Source organism: Mobula hypostoma, chromosome 19 (assembly GCF_963921235.1).
Source record: "Mobula hypostoma chromosome 19, sMobHyp1.1, whole genome shotgun sequence".
NCBI classification, from domain to species: Eukaryota; Metazoa; Chordata; class Chondrichthyes; order Myliobatiformes; family Myliobatidae; genus Mobula; species Mobula hypostoma.
This window is the reverse complement of record NC_086115.1, coordinates 2654277-2680053: the sequence shown is the minus strand read 5'-3', so window position 1 is coordinate 2680053 and position 25777 is coordinate 2654277. Positions and strand designations below refer to the sequence as shown.

Sequence of the window (25777 nt, the reverse complement as noted above, 5' to 3'; positions counted from 1 at the left end):
AATCGTTTCTGCCCCCTTTCAGCCGTACTGACATCCTTCCAATAGCTGAGGAATGTGTTTACGCCGGCTGTGAATAGTCTGCATAAATTAAGCTCGGATCCTGATTTATATTTTACTGGGGTGATTTAAAGTGACGGTCGTAAATCTGCTTACACAGTATACTCTAAATTCGAAGATTTTTTTAAAAAATTCCACTTTAATTAAATAAATTTTTTTTGTTTTTAAGGATTAAAATTTCTCTTGGTGAAAGGTAGCTTCGGGTATAATTGGAGTGAGTTAACGTTTCATTCCTCAACTCCACCTGTGCCTCGGATTCATGTAATGCTGTCTGGCTTTAGACATAGGCGCTTAAACGACACGGAGTGGCGCGCCGGGCTCCAAGTCTTTTCTTTCCCCCTCAGGAATAAAGGGAAGCGTCTGGAGGGTCGGATCAGGCAGGAATGCTGAATAACTCTATTCAGTGCCGGCATCAGTCACAGTCAGGCTGAACCTCACATGGGAGAGAGGAATGGGAAACCGCGGAAGGCCCATGGAAGACTTCTAATTGCCTGTCACTTACCTGTGTCCGTATGTTCAGCGTTTCTGTAACTCGGCTGAGATCGTGCAACAATGTCGCGGCTGTCTCTCGCCAACGTCCTTAGCCCAGAAGAGATCGACACTTTCCTGCAGAATGTTCAAATGCTCCTGAAAGCGGCGAATTACATAGAAAGGACCGAACAAAAAAACGAGAGTGAGTGTGGGGCAGTAGCCCGCCGGTCTGAAAGGGACGTAGAAATAGTTACGCGTGAGTTCAAACAAAACTCTGTACTTTTGGATATAGCTGGACTGTAAGCACTTATAGATAAACCAGAGCCGCCTATTCTGTCGCAACCCGAAAGATTCAGTACCATTAATATAGGTCAGTAGCCTATTGTGCAGGTGTTCCGCAAGGGGATAGATTAAATATAGTTTTGAAAGCGTTAGGCAATATTCCATTGCACTGTTCTAGAATATAGTTTTTAATTTTAATTGAAGCAGTGGGATTACAGGCTATTCACAGACCAGTCTACAAGGCAACAATTTTTGAAGATGATATATTAAAATGAATGCAAATGTGGAAAATAGCCGGAGCAGCGAATCAGAAATTGCGTTTCGCTCGGTTACTTCCTTTAACCTTCGAATAATAAGAGATTCTTACATTAGTCGCGGTATTTAATTAGCGTAATGATAATTTTCACAGAGGAATTAAAATATCGGTTTGAATCCAACGAGAAATCTAACCTCTCCATTCTCTTTAATCTCTCCGATGTGTAGGAAGATTGTGAGATAAACGTAAAGCCTTCTGTTCTATGTTCCCCAGACAACCCCATGTATAATTAACCAATTTAAGGAGCGCTCTGTATAAACAGCAGCCTCGTAACCCGGGGGACTTGATAAAGTTACTGGGATACATTTAATGCCGTTTAGTGTTAAAGTTTCGTTATGGTGGGGTATCTGTGGTGACAGGTGTACTTTTTCGATGTAACAATCATTATACTTCAACGCCACGTGTTATGAGAAGCAGGGGCAAGTGGTGCAGAGGCAGCCGGGCCTGTATAGTGCCGTAATCTGCCCCAAATCTCCACTCCATGCCCGCATTAACAATACAGCGTGAACAACCACTTTGTTTCTATATTCTGCACGGGAGTTCCTTCTTCAAAAAAAACATTTTTATCTCTCCCTCAACAGGACATTACACTTTAGTACAATGTCATGAGGTCAGCAAGCCGAAACAATAAGGTTTTGTAGCTTTTTTGGCAACGTTTCGATATGATGCCCATAGGAAAACTTTGCCTAAAAGAGTTTACTGCCTATAGTTAGCGATGAACACAAAAGATGATTAAAACAGACCCAGTTACTGACAGGGTTAATGTTTTGTGATTCTCTCAATACAGTCAATTTCCAATAGAGAAAAAGGTGTCGTTACAGCCGAGTTTGCCAGATGTACTGGGGGAGAGCGAGTGGGTTCCGAGTTAACATTTAGTCATGGGCATAAATATGTGGGCTTCACGTTACTAATACGTCTTTTATTTTGCATTATCAGTTTCAAAATGACTGTGCTGTATTTTGAAAGATTATAACTTGCTCAGTTATTAACAAGTTGAAACTATTTTTCTGCATCTGAGAAGTTGCTTTAGATAATGTTCTAATACTAAAACCATTTAAAAAAAATAAAAATACAATTGATTTTTGCCAGAATTCAAGTAAATGAAACAATACAAAGTAAAACTTACAGAAAACCAAATTGTTTTTACAAATATTGTTTCTAACCCAAACTTCCACCCCACTATGAGTTCTCCATTCAAAACAGAAGACAAACTCTCAAAGGCACGGTAGTTCGAAAGATTTACATTTTGTGATACTCTGGAGGCCAGATTGAAGTGGTTTTGGTGGTGTTCGGTTTTGCTATTCAACAGCTTAATTGAGAGTTAACAGAACCCAATGCTGGTTTGTGACACATAACTTTAACATCTCTTATTTCTATAAATTCTGGGCATGGAGATATCTAACCTTCATTCTATATAAAAAAAGCAACTCTGTGAGGCATGACTGTTTTAGATACCAATCAACCGCTTTACCACATTCTTTTGAAACTTGGTGATGTCCATCAGTGACCCATACAACTTCTTGTGGGGTTGATATAACACGGTAAGTTTAACAAAGATGTGAGGATTTTTTATTCCACAGACGTTAGACCTGTATTGTTTAAATTCAAAGTTAAGACCAGGAGCCCTGATGGAAGCATAGTAAATTTTAACCATAATGTAGTGAAGCAGAAGTATTATGCTCTAAGTATATTAAATGCTGCAACTCTGCATACCTGTGAAGTAGCTCCAGCATCTTCTGCTTTTATTTCAGAGTTGCTTCCTCAGGGCTCCGGAGATTCAGGTTTGATCCTGACCTCTGATGCTGTCTGTGTGAAGTTCGCATGTTCTCGCTGTGATTGCATGGATCTTCCCCGAATCCTTTGGTTTCCTGCCAAAGACATGAGGCTTGGTAGGTTATTTGGCCACTCTAAGCTGCCGGTGGTGTGTATGTGAGAGGTGGGGGGATGGGGAGGGTTGTTGTTGAGAGGTTACATGCCATTACTGTAAATAGATGCCTGACTGGCTCAGTAGATCAAAAAATCCTTTTCCATTCTGTGGCCCCTACTCATGCGCCACTCGTTATTAATGACCTCTGACTCCAGATGTACACCATATATATTTTTTAATGTAATTAGTGACAGAGATTGGTAAATGGTAAAGAAAATGCAGGCATGAGGAAATCTGCAGATGCTGGAAATTCAGGCATCACACACACAAAATGCTGGTGGAATGCAGCAGGCCAGGCAGCATCTATAGGAAAAGGTACAGTCGACATTTCGGGCCGGGACCCTTCGTCAGGACTAACTGAAAGAAGAGATAGTAAGAGATTTGAAAGTAGGAGGGGGAGGGGGAAATCCAAAATGATAGGAGAAGACAGGAGGGGAGGGGTAGATCTAGGAGCTGGAAAGTTGATTGGCAAAAGGGATACGAGGCTGGAGAAGGGAGAGGATCATGGGACGGGAAGCCTGGGGAGAGGGAGAAGGGAGGTGGAGAGCAGACAAAGAGTTATAGTGAGAGGGACAGAGGGAGAAAAAAGAGAGAGGGAAAAACATATAATAAATAAATAAATAAAGGATGGGGTGCGAAGGGGAGGAGGGGCATTAACGGAAGTTAGAGAAGTCGATGTTCATGCCACCAGGTTGGAGGCTACCCAGACGGAATATAAGGTGTTGTTCCTTCAACCTAAGTGTGGCTTCATCTTGACAGTAGAGGAGGCCGTGGATAGACATATCAGAATGAGAATGGGATGTGGAATTAAAATGTGTGGCCACTGGGAGATCCTGCTTTCTCTGGCGGACAGAGCGTAGGTGTTCAGCGAAATGATCTCCCAGTCTGCGTCAGGTCTCGCCAATATATAAAAGGCCGCACTGGGAGCACCGGACGCTGTATATCACTCCAGTCGACTCACAGGTGAAATGTTGCCTCACCATCAACTCTGCTCTCAAATGCATCTCTCCCATTTCACGCACATCTGCTCTCACTCCATCCTCCCGCCACGCCACTAGGAATAGGGTTCCCCTTGTCCTCACCTACCACCCCACCAGCCTCCGGGTCCAACATATAATTCTCCGTAACTTCTGCCACCTCCAATGGGATCCCACACTAAGCACATCTTTCCCTCCCCTCCCCTCTGCTTTCCACAGGGATCGCTCCCTACGCGACTCCCTTGTCCGTTCGTCCCCCCCCCATCCCTCCCCACTGATCGCCCTCCTGGCACTTATCCTTGTAAGCGGAACAAGTGCTACACATGCCCTTACACTTCCTCCCTCACCACCATTCAGGGCCCCAAACAGTCCTTCCAGGTGAGACGACACTTCACCTGTGAGTCGGCTGGGGTGATATAATGCGTCCAGTGCTCCCGATGTGGCCATTTATATATTGGCGAGACCCAACGCAGACTGGGAGACCGCTTTGCTGAACACCTACGCTCTGTCCGCCAGAGAAAGCAGGATCTCCCAGTGACCACACATTTTAATTCCACATCCCATTCCCATTCTGATATGTCTTATCCACGGCCTCCTCTACTGTAAAGATGAAGCCACACTCAGGTTGGAGGAACAACACCTTATATTCCGTCTGGGCAGCCTCCAACCTGATGGCATGAACACTGACTTCTCAAACTTCCGCTAATGCCCCACCTCCCCCTCGTACCCCATCTGTTATTTATTTTTATACACACATACTTTCTCTCACTCTCCTTTTTCTCCCTCTGTCCCTCTGACTATACCCCTTGCCCATCCTCTGGGTTCCCCCCCACCTTTCCCTTCTCCCTGGGCCTCCTGTCCCATGATCCTCTCATATCCCTTTTGCCTATCACCTGTCCAGCTCTTGGCTCCATCCCTCCCCCTCCTGTCTTCTCCTATCATTTTGGATCTCCTCCTCCCCCTCCCACTTTCAAATCTCTTACTAGCTCTTCTTTCAGTTAGTCCTGACGAAGGGTCTCGGCCCGAAACGTCGACTGTACCTCTCCCTAGAGATGCTGCCTGGCCTGCTGCGTTCACCAGCAGCTTTGATGTGTGTCCCTTTAGAATAGAGATGAGAAGGAGTTTCTTAAGCCAAAGGATGATGAATCTGTGAAATTCATTGCCATGGATGGTGGAGACCAAGCCATTGGGTATACTTCAACAAAGGTGGATAGGTTCTTGACTAGTAAAGATGTCAAAGGTTATGGGGAGAACATAGGAGAATGAGGTTGAAAGAAAATAAACCAATCGTTATCAAATGGCCGAGCAGATTCAATGGTATAATTCCGCTACTGTGTCGTTAGGTCTATGTAATCGGCTGAGCCATAGAGAAATGAGGTGCCATTAATGATTGGATTTCTTTTACCTCCTTGCTTCTCCTCACCTTGTACACTGAGACTCAAAAGAGGATGACATCATCAAATCTATTAGTTCATAACCACATGTTTCTTAAATATTCATCCTTGGGGATGTGGTCATTGCTGGAAAGACCAGCATTTGCTGCCCCTCCCTAACTGTACTTGAGAAGGTGTTGGAGAACTACTTTCCGGTATTGCTGCAATCCTTCTCCCACTGTGTTAGGCAGGAAGTTCCAGGATTTAGACCCATTGACTGGTTTTACTAGGGCACCTTGAGGTCAAAGGTTAGCACTCTTACCTCATGTTTAGAAGGTCTTTGGAGATGACTGAGTGTAAACTGTTTACGTGCAGTTAGTTGGATTTGTCCAGTTGTCCTCACAGGTGCTGGCCAATGCTCATTGCCTTATCCAAATGAGCATTACTTATTCGGGGAGGCTGGCAGGAGAACGCCAGCAGGCCGCTGAAGTAAAATTGTGATGCAAACACATCTGTACTCAGGAGGTGGGGATGTTCATAAAGCCTTCTCCCATAGCGTGTTAACAAATCATTCGGAGCTTGGCCCTATTTAGACCCAATACAAATTATGAATTTGCCAGAGCAAAAGAGCAAGAAGAACTCAGTGGGCTGGGCAGTGTGTGTGCAGCCACTACAAATGCAGGTCCTTGTCCATAGATGTGGCCTGACCCTTCAAGCTCCCCCCTGAAGTTTGTGTCTTGCTCTAGTTTACAGCATCTGCAGTTTCTTGAGTTCAAAGTTCAGAATAACTTTATTATCAAGGTACAAACAATATTGTGCAAAAATCGTAGGCACATATATATAGCAAAGGTGCCTAGGACTTTTACACAGTACTGTATTTGTCAACGTGGAACGGTGAGCGAGTTTGTAAATTGGCAGGAGCAAGGGATGTTGGGAACTGTGAGGGTGGAGCACCGTGGGAGGGATGTGGGACAAGTGGCAGAGAAGCAGTGAGGGGGTCAGAGGTTGGTGCCGGTGCAGACACACCCAGCCCTGAGACACCAGGCACCATCGGTTTATTGAGCATTACAGAATGTCTCTCTGGGGTTTCCCACTCCCTCCCCTCTCCCTTACCCTTCCACTCTCAGTCCACAATACAGACCCATATCAGAATCAGGTTTATCATCACTCACGTGTCAGGAAATTTTTTACTTTTAGCCACGGCAGTTCAGTGCAATATATAAAATTACATTACTATGCAAAAGTCATTCACAGTAAATGCAAAGAAACACAATAGAATAAAAACTACACACAAAGACTGATAAACAACCAATGTGCAAAAGATGACAAATTGTGTAAATACAAAAAGAAGAACACAATAATAATTGTAAATAAGTAATAAATAATATGGAGAACATGAGTTTGTGTATCTCCATGAACTTACTGGAACTGGTAACTAAGTGACCTGAACTACCTATCAAGAGATGAGTTCAAATACCACCTATGGAATTTAAATTTTGTTGATTGAACCATAAATTAATAAAAAGTTATTAGTAATTACGTTCATGGAAACTGGTTCTAGCGATGACGAAAGTAGAAAATTACTTTTTATAAACATTTTCATTAGAGGGAAGTCTGCCACAGTGCTGGTCATATGTTCGATGTGGCCCACAGACCATTACTAACAGTGTAGTATTGGGAATTTACCGCATGGACAGTTACGGCTGAAGAAGAGAACTTGCCATCATCTTTACAGCCCGTTAGGCAGGGCAGTTAATGTTTGCTTGTCAGATTCATGCATTTATCATACGTGAAACATACAGTGAAATGCTTTATATTAACAACCAGCACACCCAAGGATGTGCTGATTACCACATCTGGACCAACATAGCATGGCCACAATATTCCACAGAACAACACCAGCAGCAACAGCAACAAAATAACGACAGCAAAGTTTCCTATCTCTCCCACCCACCCATACATGCAAACATCTCGACAGCCTGCCTCAACTAGTGATCCCCACAACAGAAAAATCCTCACCCACACAACTTTTAGCAGTAAGTACTAGGCCCTTTTCTCCCCCTTCTGCATAGAAACTGTGAGATCAATTGCCGTGTTGTGACTGGTGTTACATTATAATAATGTTGAAATGTAACCATGTATTTGCAATCTTTTATATAGAAATTGCTTTTTAAACATATACTACTACTACATCGACTCAGGCCTGGGGGGCCGGCATCGGGCATGATGATGGACTCTCCACTTCTCCCTCTCCCTCATCAGTGTGTTCAGTTCATCTACATTAGCCGCGCCGCTGTCTTCTAGGAGCGTGTTGACCATAGTCTTGGGAGGGCGCCCAGGGTTCATCCTCCCGTGCTTGGGCTCCCATATGATGACTAGGCTGGCAGGTAGCTCGGGGTGGCGTAGACAGTGCCCCACTAGTTGCAGTCTTCTCACCTCGATTTTAGTGGAGAGCATCGGAAGGTCATTACAGAGCTTGACATTTGTCATGTGCTGTTGCCAACTCACGTCAAGAGCCATCCGGAGCATTCGTGTGTAGCAACCATCTAAAGACTTTTGCATCGTCTTGGTGAGTGTCCACATCTCGCATCCGTACGTGAGAATGGACTCTATGACTGCTATGAAAATCCTCTTTTTAAGCCCTCTGGTCAGGTTCGACTTCCAGATTTCCTTCATGTCGCCAGTGCCTTCCGTATCTTTATGTCCTTCTCCGAACTCATCATTCTTGACCCGAGGTACTTGTAGTCAAAGACTTTCTTAATGGTATCATTCTCCACGGTCTTGAGAGTACCTTCGTCGCAGCTAAACACCATGTACTCTGTCTTTTTAGCGTTTAGGTGAAGTCCAACTTCATTGCACTCAATTTCCACTTCTGTCAGTAGCTGCTGTGCTTCCTCCATCTGGACAGAGAGCAGGACTACGTCATCTGCAAAATCGAGATCTGTGAGTGTAACTGGTCTGATCCTTTTGGTTCGCCCTGGTTTTATGGTAAAATCAAGCTTGTCATGATCTTTGGTAGCTTGACGCAGAGTGTAATCAAGGACGATTATAAAGATGTAGGGTGCTAGAGTGTCTACTTGCAGCACACCAGCTAGGAGCTCGAACACTGCTGTTTCTCCGTCTGGTGATATAACTTGCGCCATGGTTTTGGTATAGCTGGACTCTATTGCTCTCAGTAGATGGTCTGGCACTTCGTAAGCTTTCAGGATCTTCAGCATTTTACCTCGGTGAATGTAGTCAAAAGCTTTGCAAAAATCGATGTAAGTAAGCATGGCTGGTAGGTTGTATTTCTTGACTTCCTCGATGATCCTATGGAGAGCAAGTATTTGCATTCTTGTTATGTGCTTCTGCTGAAAACCATTCTGATTGAATCTTAGCTTAGGGTCAATGGCAGTGCGAATCCTGTTCAAGATCATCCGATTGTATAACTTTGCTAAGATGCAGGTCAAGCTGATACCGCAGTAAGTTATCTGTCTTTGTGAGGGATCCAGACATGGGGACTGGGATAATGTTTGAGAGTGACCACTGTTCTGGTTTGTTGCCTTTCATCAGTGCTGTATTACATATGTCCAGCAAGATGTTGTCCAGGTCGCAGTTCCTCAGGACATCTGGGGTGGTATCCCATCTAGTCCAGCGCTCCTGCCCTGTTTGAGTGCATAGTTGGCTTTCTTCAGTTCCGCAGTGGTGAATGGGCCATCATCGATGTCGACTTGCGTTAATATCATGGGTATGTCCTCTACTTGTTCCGTGATCGTTGGAGGGCTTCCCAGCAGGTTTTTAAAGTGGGTAAACCATGTCAGGACACAGTCCTCTGCTGTTTTACCACTTATTTGACCTGATGGGGACTTCTTCCGTCTACTGATCTCATTGACTAGGCACCATGCTTCTCCATGCTGCATGTCTTCATTAGCAGCCTCTATCTCTCTAATCCTCTCAGCTAGTTCCTCTTCCTTCAGTCGGTCGTAGGTGGCAAAGAGATTCTTCTTTGCTGTCTTGAACTCGTCTCTTAGCTCTTCTGTTTCGCTCCTTCTAAGTTCAGCACGACAAGCATTGACCACGCTTCTTGCTGCGACGACGTCAGGATGTTTCGAGATCCGACTCATCTTGATTCGCTTCACTGTAGACAAACTCTTTGTTGCATCTGTGTGTGCATCTATGAGCCGTTGATAGCGGTTGGTGGCAGTCTCTTCCTCCTCCTTTTCCAGTGGGCCGAAGCGATTTCTCACCTCCACTGTGTACTGAGCTTGAAGAACAGGTTGTGAGGAGAATGCCTTCCAGTCTATCTTCTCCTTGGAACCTGTGGCTGTGGGTTCCCACGGGCTCAGTCTCACTTGCATTGACACTACTCTGTGGTCGGAACTGACTGAGTTGAAGGTGCTGTAGGCTTCTGTGTTGATCGCACAATTACGCCATTTTGTTCTTACAAGGATGTAGATGAGCTGTTTCCTGTAGATGGAGGCTCTGTTTTCATATGTCCACAGTTTACCAGCTTGCTTCTTGAATTGTGTGTTAGCAGCAATGAGACTGTGTTCCTGGATGAAATCAACTAGATATTGTCCATTTCTGTTGGTAAAATCTTGGTATGAGTATGGAATATCTTCCAGTCTGACCTGGGCATTAAAATTGCCGAGCACAGCCAGGAAGTTATGTGCCAGTATTGAAGTGACAGCTTGGTGAAGTTTACTGTCGAAGGCCTCCACCTCCTTCTCCTCGCTGCTGTTGTGCGGGGAGTAACAGATGATGACAGAGGTCGCCGGGTTTCCGTCGAATTCTGCAGTAAGGATTCTGTCACTGACTGAGACTACGCCCCTCAGTGCCTTCTTCGCCTTGCTGTTCAACATCAGCCCTACTCCACCTTGTGCTGACATCGTCGTCGGCTCTCTCCATGCGGACGAGGTGATGAGGTGCATCCCCTCTATCTCTTCGTCAGGGTATACATGACGGTGTTCTTGGATCCCCAGGATGGAGATCTCGTAGCTGCTTGCCTGTGATGCCAACTCTGTGTATCGAGGCAAGAGGCGGATGGTGTTTGCGTTGAAGGTTGAGATGATCGTTTTTACCTTACAACGCAAAAGAGGCGCAGTTCGCTTAGCCCCCTTGTCGGACTCAACCCTCCCCGTGGGGTTTGAGGTTGCACCTTCATACTGCCTGTCTTGGCCAGGGTCTGGGCGTTCCGCAGAGTTCCTGAGCACTCCCGGCTCTGGAAGTATAGGGTCTGTTGGGTTGTCTGTCATCATAATGCCTTACAAGGCGCGAAACGAAAGACTGTGCGGCGCGCCACTCCTCACACAGACAGTAGGTGGCCGTTGACTCACAAAGAGTTCATTTAAACATATGCTTCCATTCAATAGGCCAGAGGAGTGCACTACTTTCAAATGTCTTGTATTTGTACTTCTTAAGAAGATTTTAAAGAGCATTCTTTAAATCCAGTGGGAAAAAAAGGCCACATAGGCACATTGTATGTCCAGCTTCTTCAGCTTCGTCTCAAAATTGACAGTCACTTCTGAAGCCCTGACCCCTGTCCTTAGGCTATGTTCATATTATAAAGCTGGGAAAGACAAGTCCAACACATCTAGTTTTGAGATATCCTCCATCATCTCCAATGGGATTCCACCACAGGACAAACCTTCTCTCCCCCTCCTCTTTACACTCTTCCACCTTCACCAACAATTATATTCTCACAGCTATTTCCCATGCAACCTCTCCCTTCCCACAGACTCAATCAGTCCTTCCAGATGAGGCAATAATTTATTTGTAATCTTTTCAATCCAGTGCTCATAGTGTGGCCCTCTCTGCCATGGACAAACACCAACTTGAGCAATTGTGTTGCAGAACAACCATGTTCTGTCTACAGGGAAACACAGAGGCTCCAGACAGCTTTCACTTTCACCGTCTGTCCCACTCTCCCTCTGACCTCTTCCAACGCTGTCCTAGGTAAGCCTGAGCAACGGTATTTAATATACTGTCAGACATGAATTGAGTTCAACAATTTCACAAAAGCAGCAGCACTTTTAACCCAGTTTTAACCCACTTTTAACTCTATTATTTCTGTTCCATTCAGCGGTTTTTAAAGTAATTGATATCTTGATAGCTTTGATCTGCACCCCGTCTCAGACATGGCTTTCATTCTCCCCACTTCCCTGTGGGCGATAATAACACTTGTCCACTTTTGACAAGGCTCCTTGATCTGAAACTTTGACTCTGAAGCATCTCATGCCACTTGACTTGCTGAAAGTGTTCTCCAGTTTTATTTCCAATTTTCAGCATCTGCTTTTTTTTGGCTTCAAAATTGAGTTCCTCTCTACTTTTGGTGTCTCTTGTCCTTCTCCATACCCTAACTTTCGCTGAACATACTTCAGAACTTCATTAGAAAATGGTATCTTTATTAATAAAAATTGTCAATTACATTAATATATAAACTAATATCATTCATTGTAAAATCTGTATTTACTGATTATAATAGGGAATTCCAACAAAATTAAGAAACTAAGTATACATTGTATTTTATTAATTTACTTCCTGTATGAAAATGTGTAACAAGTTGCCTTAACAACACGTGTATCCATTCTGCTCAAAAGAGGATGCTGCATTTCCTATTTTGCAACAACGATCACACTCGATGAGTGTATCACTTGGCTTTAAAATCACTTGGGACATCTCAAGTTTATGACAGGTGCTATGTCAATGTATGTATTTTCTTTACCTCCAGCTTCCAAGATGTTTCATTAGTTTTGCATTAGGAATGATCATGGGGAAATTGCAATTTCCTTTATTAGACAAGTTATAGATAACAGCATCTGAAATGAAATTCTGCTTTAGAGGTGAAACTATCACTCTTTCTTTCTGCACATCATAAAAGTCCATTTAGTTGTGTTTCTTTTGATATCTTGGCTAAGGCTAACACGAATTAGTTTGGAATAATAATCATGCTTTTAAGAAACCACTGAGTTTGATACAGTCAGCATCAAAGACTCTTTCAAAAGTAGATTTGACATTCAGAAGTTTCATAACATCACTGCTTTTCAAACTTTAACAATAAATTGATTAGTTTCTCTCTTCACCATCGCAAGAATTTCAAAAGCCAAGCCCACCTACGGGCTACAAATATCTTTCAAGATCACTGTCTGAGCTCTTTTGTAGATATCCATCACATCTCTCATACATGGTATAACAGTGTGATGCTTGACTGAGTATGCTATTTTTGTGCTGTTTGATATAGGAATTTTGTCTGCATCACAATATCTTTAACAACTATCTATATGGCTTGAGCAGACATAAGGGACTCAGGATGATTATCTTTGCTGAAGATAGTACATACCTTTTGTAGCAGTGGCAAGAATATTGGCACTTGAAGATAGATATAGAACAGTCAGTCTCTGGAGGCTACCCTATCTTCATTATCATCATGCTCATCTTCTTCCTCAAAGCAGTTTTTCTACCCTGTTCCCAGATCCCTTGATTCCTTTATTATCCACTAATCTAGCCATCTTAGTTTTGAAAGCAGTCCATAACTGAGTCTTTGCAACCTTCCAGATTAGAGAATTCCAAAGATTGATCATGTACTAAGTGAAGAAATTTATCATTCCAATCTTAAATCAGTGATTGGGATTGGTGGGTGTATGAACTCTCAGGCACACAGATGACAGGATACAGGAGGGCTCTGTAGAATGGAATGATTAGATTAATCTTGGAGTAGATTAAACGATTGACACAACATTGTGGTCCAAAATGCCTGTACTGTGTTCTAAATAGCCTACCCCTTGTGTTAAAAGCATTATCCCTGGTTCAAGAAACTTAAGGCAGAGGAAACATCCTCCCTGTATCTATGCTTTTGGGAATTCTGTATGTTTCATTGAGATCACCTCTCATTCTTCTATACTGGAGTCTTTTCATATGACAGAATCATCCCAAAGATTAGTAAGAAAACAAAACTCCAGATGCAGTCTGACCAAGACGCTGTATCGTTGCAGTACATCTTTCCTCAAATCCGGCCAGTATTCTTCAGCTACGCACTGCATAAAATATGGTTATACTGAAGTTCATTTGGATATTTTGATAAAATAAATTTAGTTGGGTTAAAACCAATTTAAATGAGACAAAAATGATTGTTCAAGATTTTAATGGGTGAAGTGGCACCAATAATCTTCGGTGCTACCACCGAGAAGAAAATATTGGTGATGAGAAAGAGCATAAAAAAAATCCCTCCTAATGATGTTTGTTTATGGGTCTTAAAAGGCGAAACATCCAAATCATTGCAACATCGTTATCAATATTAATAAGTGCATATTAGCGGGAGAGACTAATTTTGCATGCAGTTGCAAGCTAAGGTTTTACAAAGTTACAAGGCACACTGCACGCCCACGCACACTTCAGGCGTGCGCGTTCGCGAACATGTGCTTTTCGCATGAAACATAGCTCCCGAAATGTGATTGGTCGCTTGCCTGACGTCATCCGCGGCTGAGCTCCCCCCCCCGGCAGAAGCCTCGCCAACAAAAAGACCAACCAATTTCCACCGACGACGACGTCGTGCGTTGCCTGCTGGGAATTGCAGTTTGTGTGTCACCTCGAGCCATGCAGAGGAAGAACAGCGGACTGCATTTCCCAGTGTGCACTGTGTCCGGGCAGTCGCGAAGGGGAGGGAGAGGAAAGCGGCGGTGGACGCAGGCGCAGTGGGGCCGCTCGGTCGGAGCCGTCCTCGATATTTCCTGAGGTAAACAAACTTGGACTGACAGAGAGTGAGAGGAGGGAGGAGGGTCGGCTGCTTGCAGATCGCTCGCTTCCCCCCCTTTTTTTAAAAAAATCACATCTTTAATTTTTAGTTAAGAACTTCCTTGTTTTTCTAAAAAATCCACCCATTTTTATACAAAAATATTTTTGTACCTTGTAAATATACACGACCAAATTTAAAATAAACGAAATAATGAACGCAGTGCAATTAATCAACATCCAGAGACTGATAGAAGCGGCCGAGTTTTTAGAGAGAAGAGACCGAGGTAAACAAAAGAAAAATAAAAGAAGAACTTTTCAGGACTGCGAATAAACAAATCGGATAAATTATTATGTATCATTAAAAAATTCAAATGGCCAGGAGTTCTAACTGCCATCAACCGCAACAGAAGCAGCAGCAAACACCTCAGCGAATCCTGACGACTATCACCCTGCTCTGCAATGTGTAACCTGGGAAATGATTTGCGACAATAATACCATTTTTAAAAATGTGTTAAAAATATACCGACGTGAACTTGTGTTTGTTTTCCTTTCAGAAGCTGAGCACGGATATGCATCGTCCTTACCCTGCGATGCCGAGGCGACCAGGAGGAAAATGAAAACCAAAAAGAATTCGAGCAATAGGTAAAAAATATGCCGAGTTCATTTACTTATTTGTAAATATGATGTTTCTCGGTATAAGTGCATTAACGTTTGGCAAAATTAAACTGAAGGGAGCATTGTTTATGTGGTTACTGTACCCGCCATTTTACATCTTTTAAAATTATATATTTAAAACAGTGCAGACCCCAGGCGAACCTGTGACTGCAGCAACTTGTAAAATATTAGGTTTTCCTCTGCAATGGTTTTGATTGTGTTTGCAAAGTGTTGGAGGGAAAAGAAAATGCAAAGCTAATTATATTTTAATGGGGGATGGGGAAAAGGGAGCTTCGAGCGCCATCTGTGATCAGCTGATTGTCAGATTTACAGTTTTAAAAACACACATTGATGTCAAATTGAAAGGGGCCACGGAAGTAACGAATACAAGCATTATGGAAGAATGGTTCAAATTTTCAACTCTCTGCGATGCTGAATTTGCTGTTGAAATCAAAGTACATTCAGTATTTTGGAGTGCCTTGAATTATTTCACTTGGTTTGTTTTTGCACATCAAAAGCTTCACTTTGCAATGATGGTTAAGAAAAATCGTGTAGTATTATTCAATTCCTTAAAATTTTGTCTCAACCTTGTGTTCTGCATGGAAAGTATTTAGACTGCTCACTTGTCTAAATTACTCATTAACTTTTATGTTGACTGTTTCTTGATCGTCTAATTGTAAAATTGTGAAGGAGATTTTATGGCTATTTGTTCATTGTAGTATAAGAAAATGTTTGATTACGTGCTTAAGTTGAAAGTTATTGCAACTAAATATAAGCTGTGTTTTTAATTGGAGGTTATTTTTCAATACGCTGTTTCATACAAACGGTGCATGTCACGACATGTAAGGCTAAAATTGTTTGTGGTGACAAGTCCCTCCTACTTCCAGCATTACAGTAGCATACAATCCTTCCTCATCCACCAAAACATGCTGAATCTAAATGAAGTGTTTATGGAAATGTAAAGGGTCTCATAATCAAGTGGTATCCAGACAGGAACTTGATTTAATTTCCACCTCACCCTTCTCAAACCTTGCTCTTTCTCTCAGGGAATGTGCTAATTTCTGCAAAGGTAGAGTCTAGCTGAAGAAGACAGCTCCCTACCAGACATCTTTAAGCACAATTTTCATCAGATAGCAGTGAAAAGCAGGAGCCGACGATCATGGCTGATTTTTGGATCCCTTGTGGATCCAGACGTACCTGTTAAGATTTGCTCAGTATTTAATTTGCACCCATAATCTTTTCATCTATAACCTGCCATGCAGTATATTAAGCCAAGGTCTGCATTGAATATTGAAAGGAAATGCTGCTAACACTCAGCAGATGAAACAGTATCTGTAGTAAGACAAACAGAGTTAACATTTCAGCTTGAAGACCCTTTTTCAGAACTGGGAAGGAGAGAAAAGTTGGAGAAAGGATCAACAAGACAATGACACTTTCTTGAGCAACTATAGAAGATGCAATACCTATCCTTTCAACACTTCCCCTTCCTAGGGAAACAAACAGTTCTCCCAAGTGAAAGGGTGATATACTTGCACATTTTACAATCTAGTGCATCTCCAATGTAGAGGAGACTACATTGCAGAAACTAAATGCTTTAACACTTTTCCCCATTTAACTTATTTTTAAGCTTATCTCCTGGGCAGGGCAGCTCTAGGCCCACCCTACCACAAACATTTCCTTTGACTTCTATATCCCTTTCCCATCCTCCATGCAACTTAAAACTAACTCTTTACCTTTTTCTCACTTCTGACAAAGGGTCTTTGAGCTGAAACTTTAACTCTTCCAGGTGAGATGACACTTCACCTGCGAGTCTGTTGGGGTTATCTATTGTATCTGGTACTCCTGGTGCACCCTCCTCTATACTGGTGAGACCTGATGCAGATTGGGGACTGCTTTGTTCTTCAAAAATGGGAGGATCTTCCATTGGCTACCCATTTCAATTGGCTTCCCATTCCCATTCCCATTCTGACATGTCTGTCCATGGTCTTCGCTAATGCCATGATGAGGTCAGTCTCAAGCTGGAGGTGCTACAGCTCAGTATTCTATCTGGGTAACTTCCAACCTGATTATATGAACATTGATTTCTCCAACTTCTGGTAATTTTTACCCCCCACCATCTTCTCTCTTTCTAAATTCTATATTTTGGTTACCCGCTCATCCTTTTTCTTCTCTTCTCATTATTTTGTCACCTCCTTCAGGTTCCCCTTCTCCTTCCCTTTCTTACCATGTTCCACTCTCCTCTCCTGTTAGATTCTTCCTTCTTCATCACTTTACCTCTTCCAATTATCACCTCCCAGGTTCTTACTTATCCCCCTACCTGACTCACCAACCTTCCCCCTCCCCTGGCCTCACCTGTCACCTGCCAGATTATACTCCTTCCCCTCTCCCCCACACACCACCTTGTTTTGACTTTTACCCCTTTCCTTTTCAGTCCTGATAAAAAAAAAGTCTTCTCCCAAAACTTCAGCTATTTATTCCCTTCCATAGATGCTGCCTGGTTTCCTGATTTCCTCCAGCATTTTGTGTGTGTAACTTTAACTCCATTTCTTTTTCCACAGATGCAGCCTGACCTCCTGGATATTTACTGATTTATTTCAGATTTCCAGCATGTTCATAATATTTTTACTTGTATTGTACATTGGTTTCCGTGATTGTGTCCAGTACAAATTCTCATTATTATGATCAGCCTCAACTCCTTTTTATTCTGTCATTTCTTTCGACTCAACACACCTGAATAAACTTCCCTTTAAACCATTTTCTGCTGTACCTTTGATTACCATAGACTGAGTTCTGGAATTCTCCCCTTAAAGCTATTTTCTTCTCCACCTCTTTGTCATTTCAAAACTCTCCCAAAGTATACATAGCTAAGCTTCTGGTCTTCCCTTTTTTTTTATTTTGTTACTTTATTATTGTGGTTAGTGTTGATTATTTTAAGTAGAAGTTAATGTAAATACAAGGAGCTTTTTATTGTTAATAGTACAAAAATGAGGAGAAAGATCTTCAAGCAGAAGTTGGCGGATATTTGGCATTCACCAGATGACTTGAAAGTTTGGTCATTGAGGTCCTTTGAAAGAGATTTCTGGATATTAAAGGAGTTAAGGAATCAGGAGATGTAGGAACATAAAACCTAGATGTGATGATCTATGAGCTATGATCTTGATGAATGGAAAAGTGTGCTTGAAGTTGCTAAAAGGCCTACTTTCATTCCTTTGTCTTTTGTTCTTACTCTAAAATGAAATGCAGCTGATGGGTTGCTAAGATAATAAGCCAAAGAATATTAAAAAATCACTTCTATATATAAATCATCTGTAGAATTGGACTGTATTAGCTAATTTGCTGTTACCCATCTGGTCATTTAAAGACCAGAGTGTTTTGGGATACATTTAACAAAATTGTGGTTAATCTATGCCTGCAACTCATTTGGTAAAACAGCAGCTTGTGCATGATCTGTACCACTAGACTGCTGTTAAATTGGTTGAGGTCTAGCTAAAAACTGAAATGAGGTGGCAATAAATGAAGCTTTGTGTTTAGTTTAAGCAGCCTAAGTAGTGGTTAAAGAAACCACCGGTGCTGCTGAAAAATTAATGAGTTGGAAGGAGAGCTCCTCCAGGTTCAGCAATAACTGGCACTTGTATTGCAGGTCACTCTCTCACACTAAACTTTGGGCTTCTACAAAGTGAGCTGAGGAGAGGTTTGTGAGTGAAACTCCTAGCTTATCTGAATTATAGTCATGCAGCTGAGGATGAAGTAAGATGGCCTTTTCTGTACTGAAATCCTGCTGTAGCATATTAACAACTAGTGTTTGATGTTAAATTTAATACATTTACTTCCATTATTCATTTATTTAATCTGGGGCATGAAAAGAATTTCAGTGGACATACCTATTGGATAAGCATGTTTACTAGTGTGATTCTGAGCTGTTTGCACCAAGATGTTTTCATGTTTCATGCCTACACTATGACCCTGTTGAGATTAGAACAATTGAACCTAGTTGTGCAGGCTAGGATGTGTGAGATGTTGCTGAGTTCTCAGAGCTAGCTTTAAATACTTTCTAAAAAAGTGTCAAATGAGAGGGCTGGGCTTTGATAACTCTTGAAAAGTGTATTACTAACATCCAGCTACAGTTGTAAGACCATATTCCATATCTTTTTCCCAAAGTCTGCAAATAAAGTATGGTCATTGGCTATGTTCAGAGATTGCTCTTGAAATGGTAGTCATAGTGTAACCACAGAGTGAATTATAGGTGTTTATAGGTAAAGTCATACTGTGCATGACCTTCAAAAAAAAATCTAGGGACAGCATTAAATATCATGAGTTCTTTTAATCTCTGAAAATCCTCCAACTCCTTCATTCAAGAGGAACTGTAAAATAAGCTTACCAAATTTATCTCCATCTTGTATTTACTACATTATGACATGTAAACTGTAATCTTAATCAGTGGATTAATAACAGAACCAATCTCAGTGCAGACTGGCATCATGCAAGGTTATGCTTCTGCCCGAACTTGCTCAATTATTATTACTTCAGCACTGGACCTCATTTTCAAAAAGCTTCCCACTGAAGTGGAGCTCCTTTAAGCAATCAGTGAGAAGCTTTACAATCTATATTGTTTCCGTTCCAGACAAAAGGCTACTCCAGCCTTGGTCATGAAGTTGCATTATGCATATGACAATGGCATTTGCACAGGTTCGGAGACTGAGCTACAAATCATGGTAAACTTGGGGTAGACAAAAGTCTAGACACTTAACATCTGCAGAGCAGAATTCAAAGTACATGTATGCCACTGTATGCAATTCTGATACATTTTCTTGTGGGCATACTCAATAGGTCTACAGAGGAATAACCATAAGAGAATCATTGAGCTAGGGTATTCAACCAGAGTGCGGAAGACAACACACTGTGCAAATACAAAAAGAAGAAATAATAGTAATAAATAAAGAAGTAATAAATATTGAGAGTGTGAGATGAAGAGTCCTTCAAAGTTTTTCTTGCAGGCATAGATTCACCAGTTCATTGATGGGTTGAGTAGTTATTCCCTTTGGCTCAGAAGCCTGATGGCTGTGAGATAGTAACTGTTCCTGAACCTGATGGTGTGAGTCCTGAGGTACCTGTACCACCTTCCTGATGGCAGCAGCGAGGAGAGTGCGTATCCTGGGTGCTGGGAGTCCCTGGTGATGGACGCTGTTTCCCTGCGATAGCATTTCATGTAGATATACGCAATGATTGGGAGGGTTTTACCCATGATGGGCTGGGCCGTATTCACTACATAATTTTTGTCAGATTTTCCATTCAAGGGCATTGGTGTTTACATACCAGGCTGTGATGCAGCCAGACAATATACTTTCCACAACACATCTGTATATTTTGTTGAAGTTTTAGATGTCATGCAAACCTCCGCAAACTCCCAAGGAAGTAGATAAACAATCCGAAAGTGTCCTCTCTCAGACTAACATCCACTTTGTTGAATGCCTGTTTACATTTAGTTGGTTATGATGCACTGGCCACATTGTTTCAAAGCCTGAAAAGGACGCAATATGAAGGCAAAAGATTACCAACTGGACAGAGGAAATAGTTCAAAGATGTTCTTGAAAATATGTAATATCACCACCAATTTGAGGACATACTTGCTTGTGATCACTCATTCTGGAAGAGGAGTAAACAGGGGGAGTGTGCCATCTGCTAATCCTCCTTGAGAGACTGCCTTAGAAAAAGAATACCCCAACTATAGGGTGAAGGCAACTTTTGGAGTGAGAAACTGTTTGGGATATTTATTGGTTGTTGCTTGTATGCAATCTATTTTTTGTTACTTTAGTAAGCTAACTTTTTTGTAGTTTCTCTGCATCAAAAAAGATTACATTGTCTAACGTGAACAAATATGTATGTTTTTTTTCATACCTCTTGGACTCCTGCTACAGCTAGTGATATTTTTATTTACTCAAAGTTAAAAGTAAATTTGTTATCTAAGGTCATATATGTCACTATATACAACGCTAAGATTCATTTTCTTGCAGACATACTCAATAAATTGATAATTGAATAATAACCTTAACAGAATCAGTGAAAGACTGCACCAACTTAAGCATTCAATCAGTGTGCAAAAGTCAGCAAACGGCAAATTCAAAAAGAAAGAAATAACAATAATACATATTAAGAACATGAGATAAGGAGACACTGAAACTGAGTCCTTAGGTTGTGGAAACATCTCGAAGGGGAAAGTGAAGTTGAGTGAGGTTATCCCCTTTGGTTCAAGAGCCTGATGGTTGAGGGGTAATAACTGTTTTTGAACCTGGTGGTGTGAGTTGGACCATAAGACATAGGAGCAGATTTAGGCTATTTGGCCCATTGACACTGCTCCACCATACAATCATGGCTGATCCATTTTTCCCCCTCCTCAGCCCCACTCTCCGACCTTCTCCCCATAACCTTTGATGCCATGTCTAATCAAGAACCTATCAAGCTCTGCCTTGAATACATCTAGTGACCTGGCCTCCGCAGCTGCCTGTGGTAATAAATTCCACAAATTCACCACCCTCTGGTTAATGAAATTTCTCCACATCCCTGTTTTAAATGGACCCCCTCTATCCTGAGGCGGTGCCCTCTTGTCCTAGCCTCCCCCACCATGGAAAAACCTCCTTTCCACATTTACTCTGTCTAGGCCTTTCAACATCTGAAAGGTTTCAATGAGATCTTCCCCTTCATCCTTCTGAACTCCATCAAATACAGACCCAGAACTGTCAAACATTCCTCATATGATAACCCTTTCATTCCCGGAATCATTTTTGTGAACCCCCTCTGCAGCCTCTCCAATGCCAGCACATATTTTCTTAAATGAGGAGCCCACTAGTCACTGGCAACCAACCAGAAAAAGATCATTTTATTCCCAGTCTCTGCTTCCTATCAGTTAGCTGATGTTCTAACCACGCCAGTAACTTTCCTTATTGTCATGGAGTTCTGAGGCTCTTGTAACTTCTTTCTGCTGACAGCAATGAGAAGGGAACATGTCCTTGTGGTGATGGATGCTGCATTCCTGCAACAACACTTCCAATAGATGTTCTCAATGGTGGAGAGTGCTTTTCTGATTGAAACATATAAGATTATTAAGGGATTGGACACACTGGAGGCAGGAAACATGTTCCCGATGTTGGGGGAGTCCAGAACCAGAGGTCACAGTTTAAGAATAAGGGGTAGACCATTTAGAACGGAGTTGAGGAAAAACTTTTTCACACAGAGGGTTGTGGATCTGTGGAATGCTCTGCCTCAGAAGGCAGTGGAGGCCAGTTCTCTGGATTCTTTCAAGAAAGAGTTAGATAGAGCTCTTAAAGATAGCGGAATCAAGGGATTATAGGGAGAAGGCAGGAAAGGGGTACTGATTGTGGATGATCAGCCACGATCACAGTGAATGGTGGTGCTGGCTCAAAGGGCTGAATGGCCTACTCCTGCACCAATGTCTATTTACCTGTGATGGACTGGGCTATGTCCACTACTTTTTGTAGGATTTCGATTCAAAGGGATTGATGTTTCCATACCAGGCTGTGATGCACTCCACCACACATCCATAGAAGTTTGTCAAAGTTTTAGATGTCATACTGATTTTATGCAAACTCCTAAGGAAGTGGAAGCTCTGCCATGCTTTCTTTGTAATTGTATTTGTGTGCTGGGCCCAGAACATGTCCTCTGAAATAATAACAGGAGTTTAAAGTTGCTGACCTTTTCTGCCTCTGATCCTCCAATGAAGACTGGGTCATGGACCTCTAGTTTCCTTCTCCTGCAGTCAATAATCAGCTCTTTGGTCTTGCTGACATTGAGTAAGAGGTTGTTGTTGTGACACCAATCAGCCAGATTTTCATTTTGTTTCCTATATATGGATATGCTGATCCATCACCACCTTTGATTTGGCCTACGGCAGTTGTGTCATCAGCAAACTTGAATATGGCATTGGAGTTGTGCTTAGTCACACAATCATAAGTGTAAGTGAGCAGAGCAAGGCTCTAAGCACACAGACTTGTGGTACACCTGTGCTGATGGAGATTGTGGGGGAAATGTTATTGCCAATCCGAACTGACTGGGGTCCACAAGTGAGGAAATTGAGGACCCATTTGCACACCAAAGTGTTGGAGCTTATTAATTAATTTTGGGAGGATGATGCTATTGAATGCTGAGCTGTAGTTGATAAACAGCATCCTGATGTATGCACCTTTGCTATCCCTATGTTCCAGGGTTGAGTGAAAAGCCAATGAGATGGTCTCTGCTATGGACCTGTTGCTCTGTTTATGCTCAGTATGGGGCCGGCATTTAATGACAATCTATAATTGTCCTTTAAAAATAGCTATCAGCTGCCTTCTTGAGCCATCAGAATCCTTTTGGTGAAGGTACTCTCATGCCTTAGATTGCAAGGAATTCCAGAATTTTGACACAGCAGTATTGCAGGAAGAGTCAAGTGTTAACAAATCAGGCCAGTGTGTAGTTTGGATAATCCTTCAGGTGGTTTTGTTCCAATGTACCAATTACCCTCCTCTTTTTAGGTGATAGAGATTGAGTTCAGGAGACACTGTCAAAGAAGCATTGGTGAATTGGAATTGAACGGGCTACAATTGTCAGTTCTAACCTCAAGATAAAAAGAAAATCATTAAAGAAAGAGTTGAACTTAATTGATCTTGGACGCTATCCTAAAGATAATTTGCGGGAATGTCCCAACATTGAGTGATCTTGAGGATCCTCCTTTGTGCTAGTTTTTTTTGTAGTTTTTTTTATTGAAGTTCATCATCAAACAAACATTTCCATTGATGCATTTCAGATATTGTACATATATATCATATAGTCATATATGCCACAAATCTCCACATAATATTTATTTGAGGTATTCACTTATAGAAAAGAGAGGAAAGAAAGAACAAGCAAAAGGAGAAAACTATGTACAAGTAGGGAGTGATTTTGTTTTACAACATATTCATTGATTTGTGAGAATAAAATCAGGCCTATGAGGTGTTATGTAGTTAAACCATTTTCCCCGGTATAAATCAAATTGTTCTGACTCCAAGCAGTTGTGTTCCATTAACTTCACTTTTACCAGAGTTGTTTAAGGTTACATTCAATCAAAACCTGCTTTGATGTTGAGGTAACACACAAGCTGATGGAGGCATCATATAGAGGGAAAAAGGCAATCAACCTTTCAAGCTGAGAATCTTCATTTGGAAAGAGCTACTGACTTGCTGAGTTCCTCCAGTGTTTTGCGTGTTGCTGCAGATTCTGGATTCTGCGGTCTTTTTTTGTTTCTATTTTGATACCGAAGAAGTTGTACTTTACCTTTTGTCTGAAATTCAGCCCTTCATTTCACGCGATACAATGTTATGACATAGAACTAGAGTTGCCTTGTTTTTGTTATTGTTCTAGAATGCCTTGGATAATCATGTTAAATTCACATTGATATGCAAAAATGTTTTCAATACGAAGCCGTTCCCACTCCAGCCAAGAGTTTTTTTTCTACAATTTTCCTGTATGGGAGTTTGGCGTTCAGATACTTTTAGCAATTTTGTCAATTATATGCTTCTTAAAAATGAATGATATAATTTGCATTAGATCCTAACCATGGGCATGAAGTTGGCTTCTACGGATGTACTGTGGAGAGCATTCTAACTGGCTGCATTACCTTCTGGTATTGGTGGGGGTTGGGGGGTAGGTTACTGCACAGGATAAAAATAAGTTGCAGAAACTTGTAAACTTGGTCAGCTCCATGGGCACTAGGCTCCCCAGTATTAGCGTATCTTCAAAGAGCGATGCCTCAAAAAGGTACATCTATCATTAAGGGCCCCCAGCCTCCATCACCCAGGACATGCCCTCTTCTCATTACTACCATCAGGGAGGAGGCACACACTCAATGATTCAGCAATAGCTTCTTTCCCTCTGCCATCAGATTTATGGATGTACATTAAACCCATCAACACTACCTCCCTACTTTTTTTCCACTACTTATTTAACATAACTTTTTAATATATATCTATTATTATATTTGTTATAATTCACAGCTTTTATTATTATGTATTTCAATGTACTGCTGCTGCATAACAATGAATTTCACAACATATGCTGATGATGTTAAACCTGATTCTGAGAAAGTCCCAGATTTGGATTGTACTGAGGAAGTTGAATTGAGCTCAGCTCACACACTCTGCTTGTCCTTAGCATCTGTGGTTTAAGAATAGATGTAAAAACAATTGGAATTCCTGTCTCATGCTGCAAAGTTGTGTATGTATATAAAAAATAGATGAAGACAGGATGAGGCTCAGTAGTGACTTCTCTGATAACCATGTGTCCTGTTGATATTTAAATTTTTAATTGTATGACCAAAATGCACAAATCAACATCTTTTTTGGAGTGGAGATGGTTGGAATAGCAGTAAAATCAGATTAGTTAAATTCAAATAACAATTTACGATCTAAATGATGCGTTCAACAGCTTTTAAAGTAACTGCTAAATTTCTGTCTTGCAGATCTACACACAATGAATTAGAAAAGAACCGGTAAGTCACTGACAAATAGGATGCCATTCAGTCATGTCATCTGGTAATTGGAGTAAAAATCTTATTTTTTACTTATAGAACTGAACCAAAGATTTTGATGCTTATAATAAAGAAGGTGGTTAGCAAATTGACCAGGGATTGAACTTCAGGAAAAACTATAAACCTCTCTTACACATCAGCAACATGTTTCCAAAATGCAAGTAGATGTGTGACCTATTGGAACAAGAGAATCTGAATGCAGAGTACTTGTCTCTTTCTCTCCTCTCTCCTGACATGCTGAACTCTGATTGGATCATATGCTGGTGTTGTTGCTAAGGTGTCAGGTTACTGAGGCACTGCTGGCGAGCTCATTTATGAAGTCGAAATAAAACCTACACAGTCACATCATTCCAGAAGCAAAAAAGTTATTTATTCTAGAGCAGCCATTCATGTCCTCCAACTTTTCATTGAATTGGTAAAACTAAACCGGTGCAGAACATTGCAGTGTTCTGGAAA

The 25777-nt window shown here is 41.7% G+C and overlaps 2 protein-coding genes across 3 annotated transcripts in view; one reads left to right on the top strand and one right to left on the bottom strand.

Annotated features, from left to right (window-relative positions):
- Window positions 1–5802: 5802 nt before the first annotated feature.
- On the bottom strand, window positions 5803–10637 carry LOC134359115 (uncharacterized). The gene is made up of 2 exons (XM_063072084.1): window positions 9630–10637; window positions 5803–5988 (listed from the first exon to the last, which is right to left on the bottom strand). The coding sequence occupies exons 1-2, from the start codon at window positions 10635–10637 to the stop codon at window positions 5803–5805; spliced, it is 1194 nt and encodes a 397-aa protein (XP_062928154.1).
- A 3514-nt stretch (window positions 10638–14151) lies between these two features.
- Window positions 14152–25777, top strand: part of mxi1 (max interactor 1, dimerization protein) — a 54958-nt gene continuing 43332 nt past the window's right edge. For both annotated transcript variants that reach the window (XM_063071239.1, XM_063071238.1), the window contains exons 1-3: window positions 14152–14396; window positions 14667–14754; window positions 25253–25282. In XM_063071239.1, coding sequence (XP_062927309.1) covers window positions 14324–14396; window positions 14667–14754; window positions 25253–25282 — 191 coding nt within the window. In that variant the 5' untranslated portion in view covers window positions 14152–14323. The remainder of the gene's footprint in view (window positions 14397–14666; window positions 14755–25252; window positions 25283–25777) is intronic.

Excerpts from the sequence above, each read along its gene's own strand:
- LOC134359115 (XM_063072084.1), bottom strand. The coding sequence starts at position 10,637 with ATGACAGACAACCCAACAGACCCTATACTTCCAGAGCCGGGAGTGCTC. Across the intron at positions 5,989-9,629 it reads AAGCTCAGTACACAGTGGAG|GGCCAAGCTCCGAATGATTT; the intron begins GTGAGAAATCGC and ends GGGTCTAAATAG.